Here is a 16,789-nt window from a genome sequence, read left to right on the forward strand (position 1 = left end):
GGGGGGGGGGGGGGGGGGTCATCTGGCAGCAGCGGAGTTGTCCCGAGAATTCATCTGTTCCCATGGCAACCCCCGCACAGTTCCCGGGAGAAGAACGTGGGAACTGGGGTAAAAAACCAGGCCTCGTGCTTATGTTCTCGTGCCGAAAATTACCCCCACGTTCACGAGCTCCTCAGCCAGTCCTCACTGTGTGGGATTATCCTGAGCCACCAGTTTGAGCAAAAAAGCATTTGAATGTCAGAAATAACTGCGAGGAGTGAGAGAAGATGAGTTACATGTCCTGAATATACAAAAGAATACTGGGGTTAAAAATATAGAACAAATAAGTATTTCTTCATATATTTTTAAAAGCTGAAAATTTAAAACTCAAAATGTCACACGCTTTATTCATTTAGATCATATGTGTCAAACTCAAGGCCCGGGGGCAAAATGTGGCCCCCGTTGACATCTTATCTGGCCCCCAAGATGTTATTTTAAATGTAAAATACTTCTATCACTTTAATTGTTTCCAGGAATCATTGATTATGATGTCAAAAGTGCAACTGAGAACATCAAACGAGACCAATCAAACTCTTGTTGAGGAACCTGCAACCAAGAAAAGATGTTGGGTATCTGATTTGAGTTCATGAAGTTTCTGAAACCGGCCCTTAGTTTGAAAAAGGTTTTAATTTTGGCCCCCTTTCGTAGGTGAATTTGACACCCCTGGTTTAGATCTTAAGTTTGATCGTGTGTTACAGAGAAAAAAGAAAACTCATATCTGATGTGCACAAACGTGCTCATTATTTTTATTTCAATCTGCTACGGATGTAGGTTTTAATTTGTCAGGGTGTAATAACTCAGCTTATAAAAAACGAGTCTTAAATAACAAACGCACAGTGATAAAAAAAAGAGTAAATTCTCAATTTAGACACTATCTTAAAAAAGGAGATTTAACTTTTTTCTCTCTGAAAAGCAACAAAAAAATATAGTAAAAGTTGTAAAAATGTTAAATGAAGCATTAAACTGAACAGTTATTGTATTTGGAGAAAAGAAACTGAAATAATATTGTGTTAGTTGCATATTCTATCTAATTTCAGCTCTATGTGTTGTTTCTAATGCTCTGTTATATTTTGTGTAATATAGAGCAAAAGTGCATTAATAAAAAAATCAACATAATATTTCAGTTAAAACCAATTTAGGCTTGTCTGGATGACTATATTGACTAAACTGAATGCATCATGGCTCTGTTGGCTTATTTTTTCTTCTAGAAGGTGAACAACAACAACAAATACTTTGTGATAAAGATGCCAAACGTGTCTGAGATTTCCTATGTTCAATAGGACGGGGGCCTTAAACAGAAAGGGTCCAATCTCCTTTTGTCACACGAAGTTCAAACCTCAGAATAGTTGCGAGGAGTTTTGCTGGTTGGGAGGATATGAGCCGTGTTCTGTAGGTTTGTATGCTTTCGTGACAAACGTAGAGACGGGAGCATCAGTGTTGTGTGAGTAAGTGTTTACCCATTTGGGTAGCAAACAGAAGAGAGGTAGAACCCGTCAAGGCAGACCAACGGGTCTAATGCTCGTTGGCAGTTACAACCTCAGAAATAATGAGACAAACAAAACAGCAGTGCGAGACACTTAGCTTCACTACCATAAAATTCTCAACCCCTAAAGGTATGCAATTACAGCTGTTCACTCTGCACACAGCTCTGGTTGTTGGGAAGCGGACAGGGACTCATCGTCAGTCAGCACATGGAGAAGGATCTTTGTCAGGAGTTTGTGCATGCAGCTTGCTTTTGCACAAAGCTGCGTGCCTTGACCCCTCTCACCACCCGCCCCCCCCCATTGTGTAGATAACTGTGCTGGGTCTGAATTACAGAACATCCAGTGGGACTCAACTGAGTGGATTAAGACATCTAAAATATGCGAAACTGGAGCCTAAATAGATTTCTCATTTCCAAATAACTGTTTTCAGGAGTTCAGGAAATAAAATGCAGCTCTCAGCAGGAAGGCTCTGAGTTTAAACCTGCTGCGTTACTTGTGGAGTTTGTTTGTTCTTCACGTTGCTGCATGAGGTTTCTCCAAGTACTCCTGCTTCCTCCCATAGTCCCAGAACAGGCGTGTGAGGTAATTACTGATTCCAAACTGGCAGCAAATATGAGTGTGGATGTGCATGTTTGTGCTAGTTGCCTGACGGACTGGTCCTGTGCAGGATGTACCCCACCACCTCCCAGCAGTGTCAGCTAGTCAACTCCCCCATGACCCTACAGGATGAAGCTGAGACATTGTGTACAAGTTTGTAGAGAAAATATGCACATCTTTTTGAATTAGATGATATAGACATCAAAAAGAACAATAAACGTGCTGTATTTTTATCTATACGTGTTCACAAGCTGCATTCATAATCGGATCTACAATAATATTAGCTACTATTATACATGACAAAGTCTAAAATAAGAGTATTGGAAATGTACATTCCAACACATACTTGCTAATAACTGATGTTATTAGCCCTAAATTATCGTCTGCCGTCAGTCTGACTGCATCCTGCATGTCTCCATCCTTGAAATCATCATGCTATTGTCAGCAGATGCCTAATTTGACTCATCTCTTGGCATTTGGCAGTAAATGCTCTCCCTTATTAGAGATGAATTGGTCCATTCTTTTCTCTTTGCCTTTTTTATCTCTGAGTAACAAAATTCTCCCTTAAAAATACCGTCATTGGATTCGTTTCAGACAGTTGACCTGGCAGCATGATCCATCGTGTAAAGGGGCTTTTTCACTACTGTGATGGTGGAATTTTATCCTGAGGCGTCATTGTAATTATGTGACCAGCTGAAGAGAGAAGCATTCATGACTTTCATGTTGGGGTTTAGCTATTTGCCTCAAAGTGGTGACATAAAGTTAGTATGTTGTGGTATTTTTAATGTGTGTGTGGAAATTAAGAGACTTTAACTGATCTTATTCTTACTCAACGTCAGGCTTGTCTACAATCACTGTGGCTCACTACTAAGGCAGTGCTGTTTATGGGGCTTCTAGGATATGCACATAAGGCATTCTTCACAAAGATGGATTGTTCTGGTTCAGCTGTGCTCCTGTCCTTCATGTGAGCTGCAAAATGCAAAAAGCTTAAATCCGGACACGTGTTTACTTGTATTTTAAATTGTATGCCTGCTAGGACTATTAGGTTTTGACTGAAAGAGAGCTGACAAAATCTACGCCCTATGGATGTGACCAAGCTTTAGCATCCAGCCACCAAGAGGTCAGGAGATTTGGGGTGTTTATCATTTCTGAGGAGCAAGCACGGACAGGCCTTCCAGCCGACTTTGCTGTTTCCCTTCTGCATTGGCGAACCTTACTCTGTCATCACCCCCCAAGGACAATTAAACAGTGTATAAAGATGGCGTACACCAGAACACTGAATGCCTTCAGGCTTGACCTTCAACTGGAGGTTAATTACTAAACTATGTTATTTTCACACACATGTATACGCTCAAATAGCCTATAAAAGTTCAGATGGTTACAAGTGATTAAAATGTTCTTAATTCTTTGTTAACCACAAGAAAGTGATTCTTGCAACAGAAGAAGCGTCTGCACACAATGGAAAAGAAAGGCAGGATACAGTCAATCACTACTAAGTGATTTTGTACTCGACATGAAGCGGCATGCAAGGACCAGATGACTCGTATCTACTTTGCTGATCAGAATTCTGGACGGGCCTGTTCCCTCAAGCTTATCTCTGCTCAGGGCTTCTCTTTTTACCCTTCTCTTTTCTTCAAACTGTGTCTGGATTTATTTAAGTTGTGTTCACACAGTAGTCAGGTGTGAGAGTGGGTTTTAGTTTCTTCGTGCCTGCTTGTGTTTTGGGCATGTGGTTAATTTCTGTAAGAGGGTTTGTGATTCTTTTCTTTAGGTAGAGAAAGCTGCCGAGTGAGTAAGACAGCAAAAGGCCAACACGTCATGACGCGCTTGTGTGTACAAGCCCAGGAATATGAAATTGTGTCTTATGTTTGTAAATTTGTGTGTGTGTGTGTGTGTAAAAGTGTATGAGCCATTCGGCTCCTAATGCAGACGCTACTAGCTGCCATGTGCTTGCTGTTTGTTGACAAATTTACCGGTGCTGCTTTGCTGAATGTCTTGGGCACCGACTCTCTGAAGTTATGGAACAAATTGGTGTCACTCTGCGGCAGACAGATGGAGAGCCATTAAGAAGGGCTCAATCAAATCATTAGCCAGTGGAAGAAGTGACTTTGCTTACTCTCCCTTGTTCGTGTTTTAATGCGTCTCCTTTCCATTTGACAGCAGCGTAGAGGTTCAAGAATCCATTAGGTGTGCTTTTCTGCAGAAACGCCACATGGCTCCTACTCACTGTACTTTATTATATTACTTCCTTCACCTGTTAGTTTCTTACAGTCAACTCAGAGCTATAAGACGTTTCTCAGATGCCTAAAGGCTGAGAGGCAAGTGAGAGCCTGAATGAGTGAAGACCCATGGGAGGGATATGGAAAGATACAAAGGGTTGAAGATCTACAGTAGGAGTCAAAGGTCAGACACATGGGCACCTAAGGGATCATAAACACAGCTGCTCGTTTGTGTCTCAGTGTGGAAATAATGTTCAGAAAATAAGATATATTCAAACAGGGGAAAAAAGCTTCAAATGTGATTTTAATGAGACAGCTGCAATCTTCTAGATGACAGTTGCATAAGTGCCTTGGGTGGTCCACAGGTATTAGTCATAATGAGTGAATAAAGATGTGTGCAGCACTCTTAGTTCTCTATGCTCATTAGCTAGAATAGATCTGGAGAGGCGTACCATCTTTCTGACTCTAACTTAAAACAGTAGCATTGCCTTTGTGTCTCTGACATTTAATGACTTGTCTGCTACTGTTTGCCCCCCAAGAAGAAGACGTGAAGAACCCTCCTTGTACGATTGCATGGTTAGCAATCATTAAGACAATCTTATGTCTGTGCCATGTTTGATAGAAGGGAAATGTCCCTCTTTGAGTGCTTTCAAGCATCTCTTTGAAGTCGCTCCAAATGCATGTTTAACTGACCAAACAGCCTTACGCCTTTAACTCTTTCCTTTCATATAAAACTTCTACAACCAGTCTATGGCATGCCAAATGCATTGCTTAGAGTCTGAACTACATCCTTGTATCACGTTTAACATTGCCCTCACCTTACTGTTTATAACCTTACCTTCACTCCACAAACACCTCCTGGGAAACCTTTCAAACTTTCCAAGGTATATACCACAATGGCTCGTCCCTTATGTTCCTGTTGGATCAGACAGGAAGACATGCAACCCACTTCAAACCTCCCCACTCACACCCTGAGCTCCAAATCTGGGCTCCAGGAAGCAGAGCAGTCAAGTGTGGAGAGAACAGACACAGCTGTGGGTAGCATGTCTCCACTGGCCAGTGGCAACAATAACAGTGGAAAGGGCACACAAGATCTCTCCTGGTAGACTTTTTGAAAATAAAGTGATTTAAAGGCAGTTGGAGGCACTGCATCTGGAAAAAAACAAGCTTTTAGTTTGGTATTCTTTTATGTGTGTGATGATTTAGCCTGTAGATAGTAATATTTTGAGGCAAAGAGGTGCCTTGAGCTGTTTGTTTCTCTTTGGGTCATTCACTCTCTGAATAAGGAATTATTCAAGAATCTGGAGGTTTACTTAGGATTGTTTGGGGTCCTGCTACAGAAGATGTTGGCGATAAGAGATGGTTCCGTTTTCAAGACTGTTGTGACTCATATCACCTTTGTCTTTGCTGATAAATCTCTTGGTTATGCCATCAAGGCAGACAAAATACATCAGTTTACAAGAACAATACAGTAAATATAGATAAAGAAAGGTGTGTCTGCAGAAGTCTAGCTATTGTTTTGCTGGCTGTTCATCATCTGAACTGGGCCACCAAGGAAGAACAGAAGCAAAAAATAAAATTGCACTAGGATAGTAAACTCATAGTGTTTTATTAGGGTATAACAGCATATGTCTGCTAATAATAATAGCTAATTTGGTGTGAATGATCATAGTCTTTAAAGGTTTTTGACTTGCAACACAATAGTTGGTTTGTTTATGTCTTAATTGTGCACATTTGAGTCTGTCATAGAATCTTCCAGATTATTTTAAAGCAAAGAAACATTTCCTACCTTTACTAAAACTACATTGCTGAAATTTCACGTTTAAAACAAATATAAGATCAAGGCTAGCTTATGAAGACAGCTTTGTGGTGCTAAAGTAATGATTGCACAAATAATTGCACAAGCACACCCAGACCAACACCGTGCTGCTGTTTATTAGTACCAGTATATGAAAATGGCTTACCGCTCCTTGTGATGCTACCAGCAACGTTCCTGCCTGAAAACATTGATATTACAACACTGCATGATTTAGTTCACTAACTTATTATTTTTAAAGGGTTGACTTGAATGTAAACAAGCAGCTCACAGTTTTGTTTGGAAATGTTGGACATGCAAGCTGGTAAGAGGCCTTGTGAGGATAGACCACCCGTAAAGGGGGTTGCATGGCTCACTCCGGAGCCAAGCTGTAGGCCAGATGGACCTGTGTTGACAGGTCACTAATTGGACGTCCTCCACTTTTGTCAAAGGGCAAATGTGTAACTAGGCCTGGACAGTCAAATATTATTGGGTGTGATGACGCAGATAACCATTACTGTTGTTTAGATGTAGCTTTAGGCAGTCACACTAATCTATGAGGTTGTGCAGGCTGTATGTCAAATAGCAACAGACGCAATAATTTATCTAGACCTAACGAGCTGCTCCAAGTGAAGTGTCCTGCGCTAGCGTGCTTTTTTTTTCTTTCTTCCATTGGGTGATTAATTTTAGTCCAGGTTCTGATGTGTATTTTTTTATGGTTGACTGGGCTGTCTGTTAGTTTCTGTGGTTGTGGCTTTGGTTTATTTGCATCCAAGTGTGGTTTATAGGTGTATATGCTTATGTTAAGCGACAGGCATGTTAGGGGTATTCTCCTGGTTGAGGCAGGGTCTTGTTTACAGAGTGGGTCTCAGCAGAGCTCAGATCTTTGACCCTCACATTCCAGAACCACCACTAATCGCCTCCTTCTGCTGTTCCTTATAGAAAATCCATTGCTGCATCTTCCATCGCTCCTCCAAATTTTTCTCACACCAACGTTATTATCTTAAGACTCTTTTAATCGTCGTCTTACTTTCTGACCGTGCATTTCAGCACAGGTTCTACCTTGACATCGCATTTATCTGCAGCTGGCCAACATTACTATCAGTTTTCTTTTGTTTTAATTTTTGCTTTAACCAATTTCTCCGTAGACTTTTTTTTTTTTTTAATGTTCTTGCTATTGGTTGTTGTTTTTCTCCTCTCACAATGAGCTCATTCTGGGCTGTGGTCATAGATGTGTAAATTAGAACCAGAAGAATTTCTCAGAGTGAGGCACATATTCCCTCTCCTCCTTCCTCCCTCCTTATCCCCCTCTTTCTTTCTTTCACTCTTTCTTTCCTTCTGTCCCTTTTGAGCATTTGAAAAGCGTTCTGGCTTTGGATGTCAGACCCAGTGAGCAGCACATTTTTTGGCTCGGCTGTGTGAGCCGACCCACTTCTCTGCCTACTTTCAGTTCCTTTGCAGATCCTCCAGCGCTTGCTCTCTTTTAAGCATGCCTGGGCCAGGTGCAGAGGTTTGCTCACAGCTGCCTGAGAGATGATGTGAGAGTCTCTGGAGAGTTTTAATGTCTTGTTGTGAAAACAGTTTTAATGTAGTTGCAAAGCTAAAAGGTTGGCTTCTACACAACAGCTTGCAATGCAGGAGATTATGCAAACACGTAGTTTCTAGTAAATTTGCTTTGCGTTTTGTTATACTTTGAAAAACTCATACTCAAGAGGAAAATGAATTTTGTAGTCACTTCTTTCTTTATATGACCACTATTTACCACTTTATAGTAACAATTATTTAATGCTTGTTAGAGGTAAATTAGACTGCAAAAATGGGAAAGCAGCACATTCCTATTGGCAGCCTCTGGGTGATAAAACATATCTTTGTCTGGCTCAGCACTTCATATTTCCCATTAGACAACACCGAAAATGATCTCCTATAATGTCCATGTTCATTGCGTAACAGTGGAGTGTTTTGGTCTTAATGGAGGTCCTATCCATTATCTCTCTGTCAATGCAGCAACATATCGATCACCGGTAGTGAAAAAGAATTGGCTGTGTTGTAAAATCTGTCCAGAAGTCAGAAAGGGGGCCGGTAATGGATTTTATGGAAGCAAAAATCTGCTGCCTCTTTTTGTTAAAAAATGGGTTCAATTACATTTAAAGCGCATCATTAGTATTCAAGTGTTGAACATCTTTGAAAACAAAAGATCGCCAACAGAATGGTTCGAAACACATTTTAGAAGCAAATGCAAAATGTCTGAAATAAGCAAAAAGTTGTGTCTTTTCTTGGGCTTTTCATTTAAAGATGCATTTTCTTGGTTTTGTTTGATTAATTTTCACTTTAACCGTATTTAGAGTTTTATGCCATATATTATATTTAAACAAAAAAATCCACAGTGAATGCATAATGTACAGACAAAATGAATACATCAGTTTTTTTCTATTAGACAAGTTTTCCCGTTATGATACTTTGCATTAAATATGTATGTTGCTAATATAAAAAATATATATCGATCTTTTGCTGACACAACACTCCAAATCAGGGTTCTGCAACCTGCGGCTCTGGAGCCACATGTGGCTCTTTGGTTCCTCTGCAGCGGCTCTTTCAAGCTTTGACCAAAACTGACATAAAACTGAATTTTATTGGTTGGTATAACAACAACTAAAAGGGCTTGTTTTAATAGTTTTCCTGTAATTCATTTAGCAAATACATGAATACTAGAAACATTACAAGGGGTAAAACATACTTTTGCTTTATGCTTTATTTCTTCAAAGTAGGATACATCATTTTTCTACAATAAAAAAAAAAAATCACATAAGAATGCATAGTTTATTGTTTTAGTTTTTAGAAACTGGGCAAAAACCATATTATTTTTTCCTTCTTTACAAGAATCTCGTCTTTTATTTTGTCTTAGAATGTAAAAATATGAACAAATGTTAAAATTCATTAGATATATTCAGTTTTAGAAAATCACCCCTACTGTCCACAAAAGCACCCTCCAATAAAATTAAAAGTGGTCCATGGGCCACCAGTTAAGAATCCCAGTTGTAGCAGGTATTGTGGCTCCGGACACGTTTAATTTACTGAACAAATGGGCAGAAACGACTCTTTTGATTGTAAAAGTTGTAGATCCCTGCTCCAAACTCTAAAGGATCCGACGTACCTAATGTTTTAATGTCTGAAGTAATAAAATAATAAAATGTAATAATAATGTAGTGATAAAATAGTCGGAGTCCATGGTCAAAGCTCAACCTAAAGGATGCCTGCAGAAGGTGTGTGAGATGCTCTGCCAGCAGACATGGCAGCTGAATGAGATGAGTGAGAGATTGGGGTCAGATGAGAGGTGTCCCATATCTGTCTTCTTCTCTTTGTTGGCGTCACGGCCTCTGCTATCTGTCTGCAGTGTGTGCCTCTGCTGTTCCCTCCCTTACTTCCTGGACATCTCCATGTTTTGTCTTTCTTTCAGGACAACATGACTTTGAACAGAGTTCACCAACACACATTTTAGACTGCAGCAGAACGTTATAAATTCACACTGATATGCAATGAAGGTTGAGTTTCAGCTATAGTTAGAGTGCCAAGTGTGTGGCTGCAGCTTTTATGCATTTTTCCGTGCTAATAACCTTAGATGTATAAGTTATAACCTTTGCTGTTGACTGGGTGAAGTTATGATAAGTGTTTTACCAGTGAATGATTTTACCAAGGAAAACAATGGGGGGGGGGGGGGGGGGGGATACAGCTGAAACAATTGGAGCAAATCTCCCAGTGCAGCATTGGCAATTAAGTTCTTAACTTTTAAAAATCAAAATTGTTCACTTGTATTGACTAAACACATGATAAAACAATTGTTTGTGTTCGAGTTAAAATTTGCTTATTGTTCCTTTTTGCCTGATTTAAAATGCGCATCCTGTGTGCACTAGTCACGTAGCCTGAAAGATTCCCTGGCTGGAGCACTGTTTTGGCCTGGGTGCGTTCCAGCCAACCAGCAGGCTGGGGATGAGAAAGAGAGGCACAGAGGTTAATGATTAGTCCCATGTTCTCACTGCATTCCATGGGGTGACAAGAGGACGTAGGATAAGGGACAGAGAAATGCAGAATGCTGGACAAGCCTCGGCAGGGTTATTGGTTGTAGGTTTGTAGTCCAGATAAAAACATGCGTTAAAACCATTACCCCCACCTCTCACCACGAAAAATGTTGCTTAACTTTAACCCAACAAATATTCACCATCCGGCTATGATGTTTGCTTGCTTAAGTGAACCAGACCTTGACCTTTTTTTTCCCTGATACAGAGCTCATATAATCAGTGACCAGTCAGGAAGTGTAGAGTGGGGCAGCAGTAAGTATAACTGAAAATGGAATAAAATATTTCTAGTTTGTTTTCCTGGAAAACAATGGAATATTTAAGACTATTTAGCTTTTTCTACAGTGATTTGATCTTTTCATTTTTTGGCCAGCTGACTATGTTTAAACTTTGCCTTCTCGTGTTTTCTTCTTTCTTCCTCTTATAATTTTTCCACCTTTAATGAATTTTCACCATCATGATATACTTTTTCATTCAACCTTTATTTATACAGGCTAGCCTCATTGAGCCGCTGGGACTCATTTACAAGAGGAACCTGTTCCGGACAGAACATAGAGTATCAAGTGCAGACACCAACAACAGTAAACAATGACAACAATAAACTACAGTAAAAATGCAGTTACATATATACATCACATCCCTGTGGCTTTCTCTTTCTGTTTCTGGATCTATTAACTCTTCTTTTTCCTGCTCCTCTGATTAAAACAGCTATGAGTGGAATGCCTGATCTCCAGATATTTGCAGGTCATGTTCCCAAATGAATGACACATGATACGGCAGTAGACTTTATTAAGTTGCATCTCATGACTTTCTCCTGTGAGTCAGGAGACAGCCACCTTTATATTTTCCCAAAGTATCTCTGGATCTTAGCTACCCTGTCTCTCTGTGATCCTTGTTTTGCATATCCATTCTCAGGCATTCATCAACCATCTTTTGTTTTTTTAATCCCCCCGTCTCCCACCCCCCTATTTTCCCTTACTCTCATCAGCCGCCATCCCATTTTTTGTGTGTGAACTGACGGCAGTGACTCCGTACAAGCGAGGGTTCTTCTGCGGGGACACCACCATCACCTACCCCTTCGTGGAGCGGGAAGCCATTCCTGATGCCCTGCTCACTATTGGAGGCATATGCATCACTGGCTTAACAGTAAGGCCAATGATATTTATATATAAAATAAAAAATCAAAAGCTGTCATAATATATGATATGATATAATGGACTTCAGTCAATCCGTTTCTTTTCTTTGTTTTTCAGATTGCATTGGGCGAATGCTACCGGGTGCGTTTTCACCGTGTACACTCACGTGCTTTTGTCCAAAACCACTATGTGTCGTGCCTGTACAAGGAACTGGGAAGCTTCCTGTTTGGTTGTAGCGTGTGTCAGTCTCTCACAAATATGGCCAAGCTGAGCGTGGGTCGCCTGCGGCCATACTTCCTCTCTGTGTGTAACATTACCTATGCATCCATTAACTGCACCCCCGGCAGCTACATCTCTCAGGTCAACTGCAGGCAACCCAACCAGAAGTTGGTGGAAGAGGCAAGGTGTGTGGCATGTGTGCTTTTACTCACAGCTTATGCATTTACCAAGGGTGGGGTATACAGTCAGTAAACTTGACTGGTTAATGTGTAACGTGGCTTCTCTTATTGATGTTTTTTTTCAGGAAGTCTTTTTTTTCCGGCCATGCTTCCTTTGCCATGTACACCATGCTCTATTTGGCAGTAAGTTATGTACGACTACTCTCACTTTGTAAACATCACATCAGTAATGTGATCTTAAATTTCACTTGAGCTCTTGTGGTACAGTTACTGCATCTGGTACTATAAGATAAAAAAATCAGTCAATAAACACAGCACTAGACGACACTAGTCTCCTAAGGCTAAAGAAGATTGTGTGCAACTGTTGCCCAACCTAGTCAAACATGCACTGAGCTGTGCTGTTAAACACTTTCACTCCTGAGTGCAAAGGAGGAGATATTTGAGAGCAGCATTTCCCAACAGGCCTCCTGCCTCAAACCGAAAGCGCAGCTGAAACACAGAGATGGGGGTGGGGTGGTGGGGGGCTTGCAGGAGGAGCAGCTGGTGGAGAATGAGGGAGACTGTTTTCCACAGGGAGTGTGAATAGATGAAGAGACTCCACAAACAGAGGAGGCCTTGTTGTGGGTCTCATAAAGGGTGGAGGATTGAAAATGCCTGCTGAGAGATCGACAGGCTTCTTTCAGCAGCAGACACCCCCCCCCCCCCCCCCATCTCTTCATCACTCTCTATTAATGCACTGCCCAGTTGTCATAGCTTCATTGTGACAATAAGGGACAGTTGGAGGGAGACACAGTTTTGTAGATTGTTCACATTCCTTGTAGTTTTTTGGTGACCCAAATGTATATTTTACAGCTGAGGCAAAACTTCCCTCAGGAATCTGAATAAAAACAGGTTTTGAGCCAAAAAAGAGCCTATGGCTGGACTGAATTAGAAAAAGTAAGCAGAAGACAACTGAGGAGAAGTTCAGAATTGAATTCAAAATCTTACTTCTAACCTACAAAGCTCTCAACAACCTAGCTCCATCCTATATTTGAGATCTTATTGTTCCATATTTTCCCAACAGAGCACTTCGCTCTCAGACTGCAGGCTTACTTGCAATTCCTAGAGTTTCCAAAAGCAGAATGAAAGGACTATCTTTCAGTTATCAGGCTCCTCTCTTGTGGAACCAACTTCCAGTTTCTGTCCATGAGGCTGACACATTGTCCAGTTTTAAGACTGGGCTTAAGACGTTCCTTTTTGATAAATCCTATAGTTAGGGTTGGCTTGTTATGCTGCTATAGGCTTAGACTACTGGAGGACAAATTGACCAAATTTTCTTAAACAAATTGTTAAAATTGAATAGTTTTCATTGGATATTATTTCTCTCTTAACGTGATTTTCACCATTTTTTTTTTGTTGATTTTCAACCTGCCATTGTGTATCTGTTCCTCCTTCCTGTTCCTCTCAAACCCAGCTGGTCGAAACAGATGGCCGCTTGTCCTGAGCTTGGTTCTGCTGAAGGTTTCTTCCTCATAAGGGAGTTTTTCCTATCCACTGTTGCCTTTGTGTTTGCTCAAGATGAGAGTTCTGCGATGGAGTTAAATTCAAGGCAGTCTGCTCCTCAGAAAAATAGTGTTAACTTATTATTTTTATATATGAATGTTCCTGTTCAGTGCCTTTAGATGACTTCTGTGTGACTTTGGTGCTATATAAATAAACTGAATTGAATTGAATTAGATGATGTTCTCCGAATAATCCAAGGGCTCCCATTCCAAACACACTGTCCAGGCATTAAGAGCGCTGCACATACATTTGCTGCTAATGTCTCAGTCTGTAGACAACGTGTAGAGATGGAGAGAATGTGTCAGACCTGTAGGTACATGCCACCCGGATCGTAGCCAGCTGCTAGTGTGTGAAGCAGGACGAGCAACACCTGCTCGAGGCTCAGATAGGAGAAGTGGAGATAAACCCGGTGAGATTCATCTTTCCCACAGGAATGTAGTCCATGTGCTCCCCACTGGCTCATGATCCTAGACAGTCCCCCAACCGCCTCATAAAGCCATGTCTTAATCAGCATCCCGATCGCTCCCTGACCTCAAAATTTTTAAACCACCTATTTTAATCTTAGACTCACACTTTGATGTGGTGTTTTAATCTGAACAAAAGAAGGCATGAAAGTTCTTCACGGAATAAGGCCAAGTTTACTTTTTTCCTTCTGGGTCCAGATTGAACGGATGTACATATTTCAAATAAAGTGCCAGAGTTTACAGAACTTTAGTCATTAAAGATAAAGACAACTTTATCTTCGTAGGGCATACATTAACACACAAACATCTAGATGCAAACATTAAAGGCTTGCGGACAGAATACTAATATTTATTGTCATTTTCTCAGTTCTACCTGCAGGCGAGGCTATCATGGCGAGGAGCTCGGTTAGTGCGCCCGCTAGTCCAGTTCCTGCTAGTGATACTTGCAATCTACACAGGCCTGAGCCGCATCTCCGACTACCGACACCACCCCACTGATGTCCTCACTGGCTTCATCCAAGGGGGGCTAACAGCATATTGGGTGGTATGTCCAAAGTTGTCCATATAGTTGTAAATAACAGTAATCTTTGTCTTTACCAGATTTGTAAACTTAAACAATAGTATCTTTCTTTCATTTTTTCTCAGTCTGCTTACTCTTGGTGTTTATAAACAGCCAATGAGTGACAGCATGTGTGGTCTGTGTATATTTCCTGACAAGCTTTGTGTCTGTGCCTGCAGGCGATTTACATCTCCTCCATGTTTAAGCCCTGCACCCGTCCAGACCTGTCTCCCACGAGCATGTCCCTGGAAAGTCCACTGTCCAGTCAGCAAACAGTCTGCTAGCGGGTGCAAGCAATCATTTCATAAATCAGAAGAAAAGGAACGATGAACTGCAGCACAACGGGGAATAGCAGACAAACTCTCATATAAGAAAGGGAATCGTTGTAAGAGAAGTATTTGATAAAAGTGTACAATCTAACAAATGCTTACACGTTCTGGCACACTGATACACATGCTGTCCTGCACTCGTTTAATATATATTTTAGGGATGTCCTGATTCGTATTTTTCTTGTCACAGTGATCTGAGCCTTAATCCAGCACTTGCATTGTTTTGCATTTTTCTGCAGCACAGATTTGCAGATTACACACCATAAATACATTAAAGTGATGGCAACCGTTTTTCTGTGCTAGCTGGGTGAACCTGTTGTATTCAGCTACGTTTTTTAAAAAACATATTTTTTAACGTGATAGCTCTATCACTACCAACAAAAGTAACATCCAAATTGCAAGTAGCTACTGGACTGCGGTCATTATGTACTGAAAAATGTTTTCGCACTGCAGATGTTTTGAGACATTACATCACAACAGCTGCTGAATGGCAGCCATATTGCCGAGCGGTTGATGTAAAACCATAGACGGCAGTTCAACAACAGCGATCGGAGGCAGAGTGTGGCCGCTGATCCATACTACTCAACGATCGGGACATCCCTAATATTTACATGTGAAATTCCAAGAGCACATACAAGAGCCTGCCCAGTGAAAAGAACTGCAGAGTATTCTTTTTCATATATAAATATATATTTTTACATGCAATTAAAAACAACAGGACTTTATAGATGATTTTTTTTTTTAAAAAGCTGCTAATTTTGAAAGCTTCTCTCTGGTGCGGACGCATTTCATTTAGCTTTCAGAGCACATCGGATCACTTTTTGCTTTTAGGTGATGGATGAGAAAAGAGCCTGCCTCCTCTTTCTTTTCGATGCTCTAGTCAGTTTGGAAAACATCAACCAGCAGCTGTGAACTGAACCCAGAACACCTCGGCTGTTAAGAACCACAGAACAACGAGCGCTTGCTTGAACTTTTAACGATCTTTACCTCCAGCTCCTGCTCTAATCAGACCGCCCTGCATTGCTTTGACTATGACCTGTGTGTAAGCAAAGAAAAACATCAGTATTCATGCTGCAGTACAATGTTATCATTTTCTTTTGAGTAACCGAGGTAGTGAGCAGAAGGAATCTGACCTGGTAATTTCCCTCCTTCCTCCCTTCCATTTTTTTCTGTACTAACCACTTTTCTTAGAGGTGGAGGTTTGACTGAATTTTTGTAACCTCTGACTTTTGGCCCTGGACTCTCTGAGTCTTTTATCTCTGAATCTCTGAGCTGCACCTTGATTTATGCCACTAAGGCAGGAGATGTTTGACTGCAACCCAGCCGCCCTCCTGTGCATCGTAATTAATAGCACTTGAACGTAGATAATGGAACTTTCTAATTCTAATCAATATTATATACTGTATATTATCACGTTTAAATAATCAGTGTTTATTTTTTTTTTGTAATTTCAGACTCATACATTGTATTTTTTCTTGAAAGCATAATTTTTCTAACTGTATGTAAATAGTTGTATGAACCACACAGAATTTAAAAGTATTAGTTCAAAGTTTTGGACAGATTTTACATGCTTGTGTTAGTGTGTTTGCAAGTGCAGGGACATGCTTTTGTACCTGTTGTAACAACTAGACTGAGCCACAGATGTTATCAGAAAGATATATATATATTGTGTGTTTCCAGTAATTATTTGTTTGTTTTGTCTGTGAATGCAAGAAATAACCACTGTACTCAAACAACCAAACTATTAAAGTGAATGTTAAATATTTTTGACTTGGTCTGTCCTCTATTATTTTCACTTATAGCGGTCTGAAAAAAAATGCAGTGTTTAATCTCTCATCCCCATCGCTGGTTAATTAGCCAGATGTGTAAAAACCCAAAAGACAAAACTGTAAACAAAATCACAATTAGAAAAACACGAGAGAAACCTATAAACAGAAGAAAAAACACGTTTCACAGTTTAAAATAAATTTAAAAATATTTCATTAAAGTCAATAAAGCAGAAAGCGGTATTTAGCAACAAACAGAGGATATATGTTTTAAAGATATGTTAAACCACATTACTTTAAACTTACATAAAACAAGAACATAAAACTCAAATTAATTTAAAAACAAAATTTGACAAAACAGCAACATTTAAGATTATGGTTTCTGAGTCAC

The 16,789-nt window shown here is 40.3% G+C and overlaps 1 protein-coding gene across 1 annotated transcript in view; it reads left to right on the plus strand.

Moving 5' to 3' along the window:
- ppap2d (phosphatidic acid phosphatase type 2D) overlaps positions 1-15,990 on the plus strand; it is a 17,047-nt gene extending 1,057 nt beyond the window's left edge. The window contains exons 2-6 of the mRNA XM_037689078.1: positions 11,193-11,350; positions 11,458-11,744; positions 11,864-11,921; positions 14,112-14,288; positions 14,483-15,990. Coding sequence (XP_037545006.1) covers positions 11,193-11,350; positions 11,458-11,744; positions 11,864-11,921; positions 14,112-14,288; positions 14,483-14,587 — 785 coding nt within the window. The 3' untranslated portion in view covers positions 14,588-15,990. The remainder of the gene's footprint in view (positions 1-11,192; positions 11,351-11,457; positions 11,745-11,863; positions 11,922-14,111; positions 14,289-14,482) is intronic.
- Positions 15,991-16,789: the final 799 nt, after the last annotated feature.

Source organism: Nematolebias whitei, chromosome 15, assembly GCF_014905685.2.
Source record: "Nematolebias whitei isolate Nwh7 chromosome 15, NemWhi1, whole genome shotgun sequence".
NCBI lineage: Eukaryota > Metazoa > Chordata > Actinopteri > Cyprinodontiformes > Rivulidae > Nematolebias > Nematolebias whitei.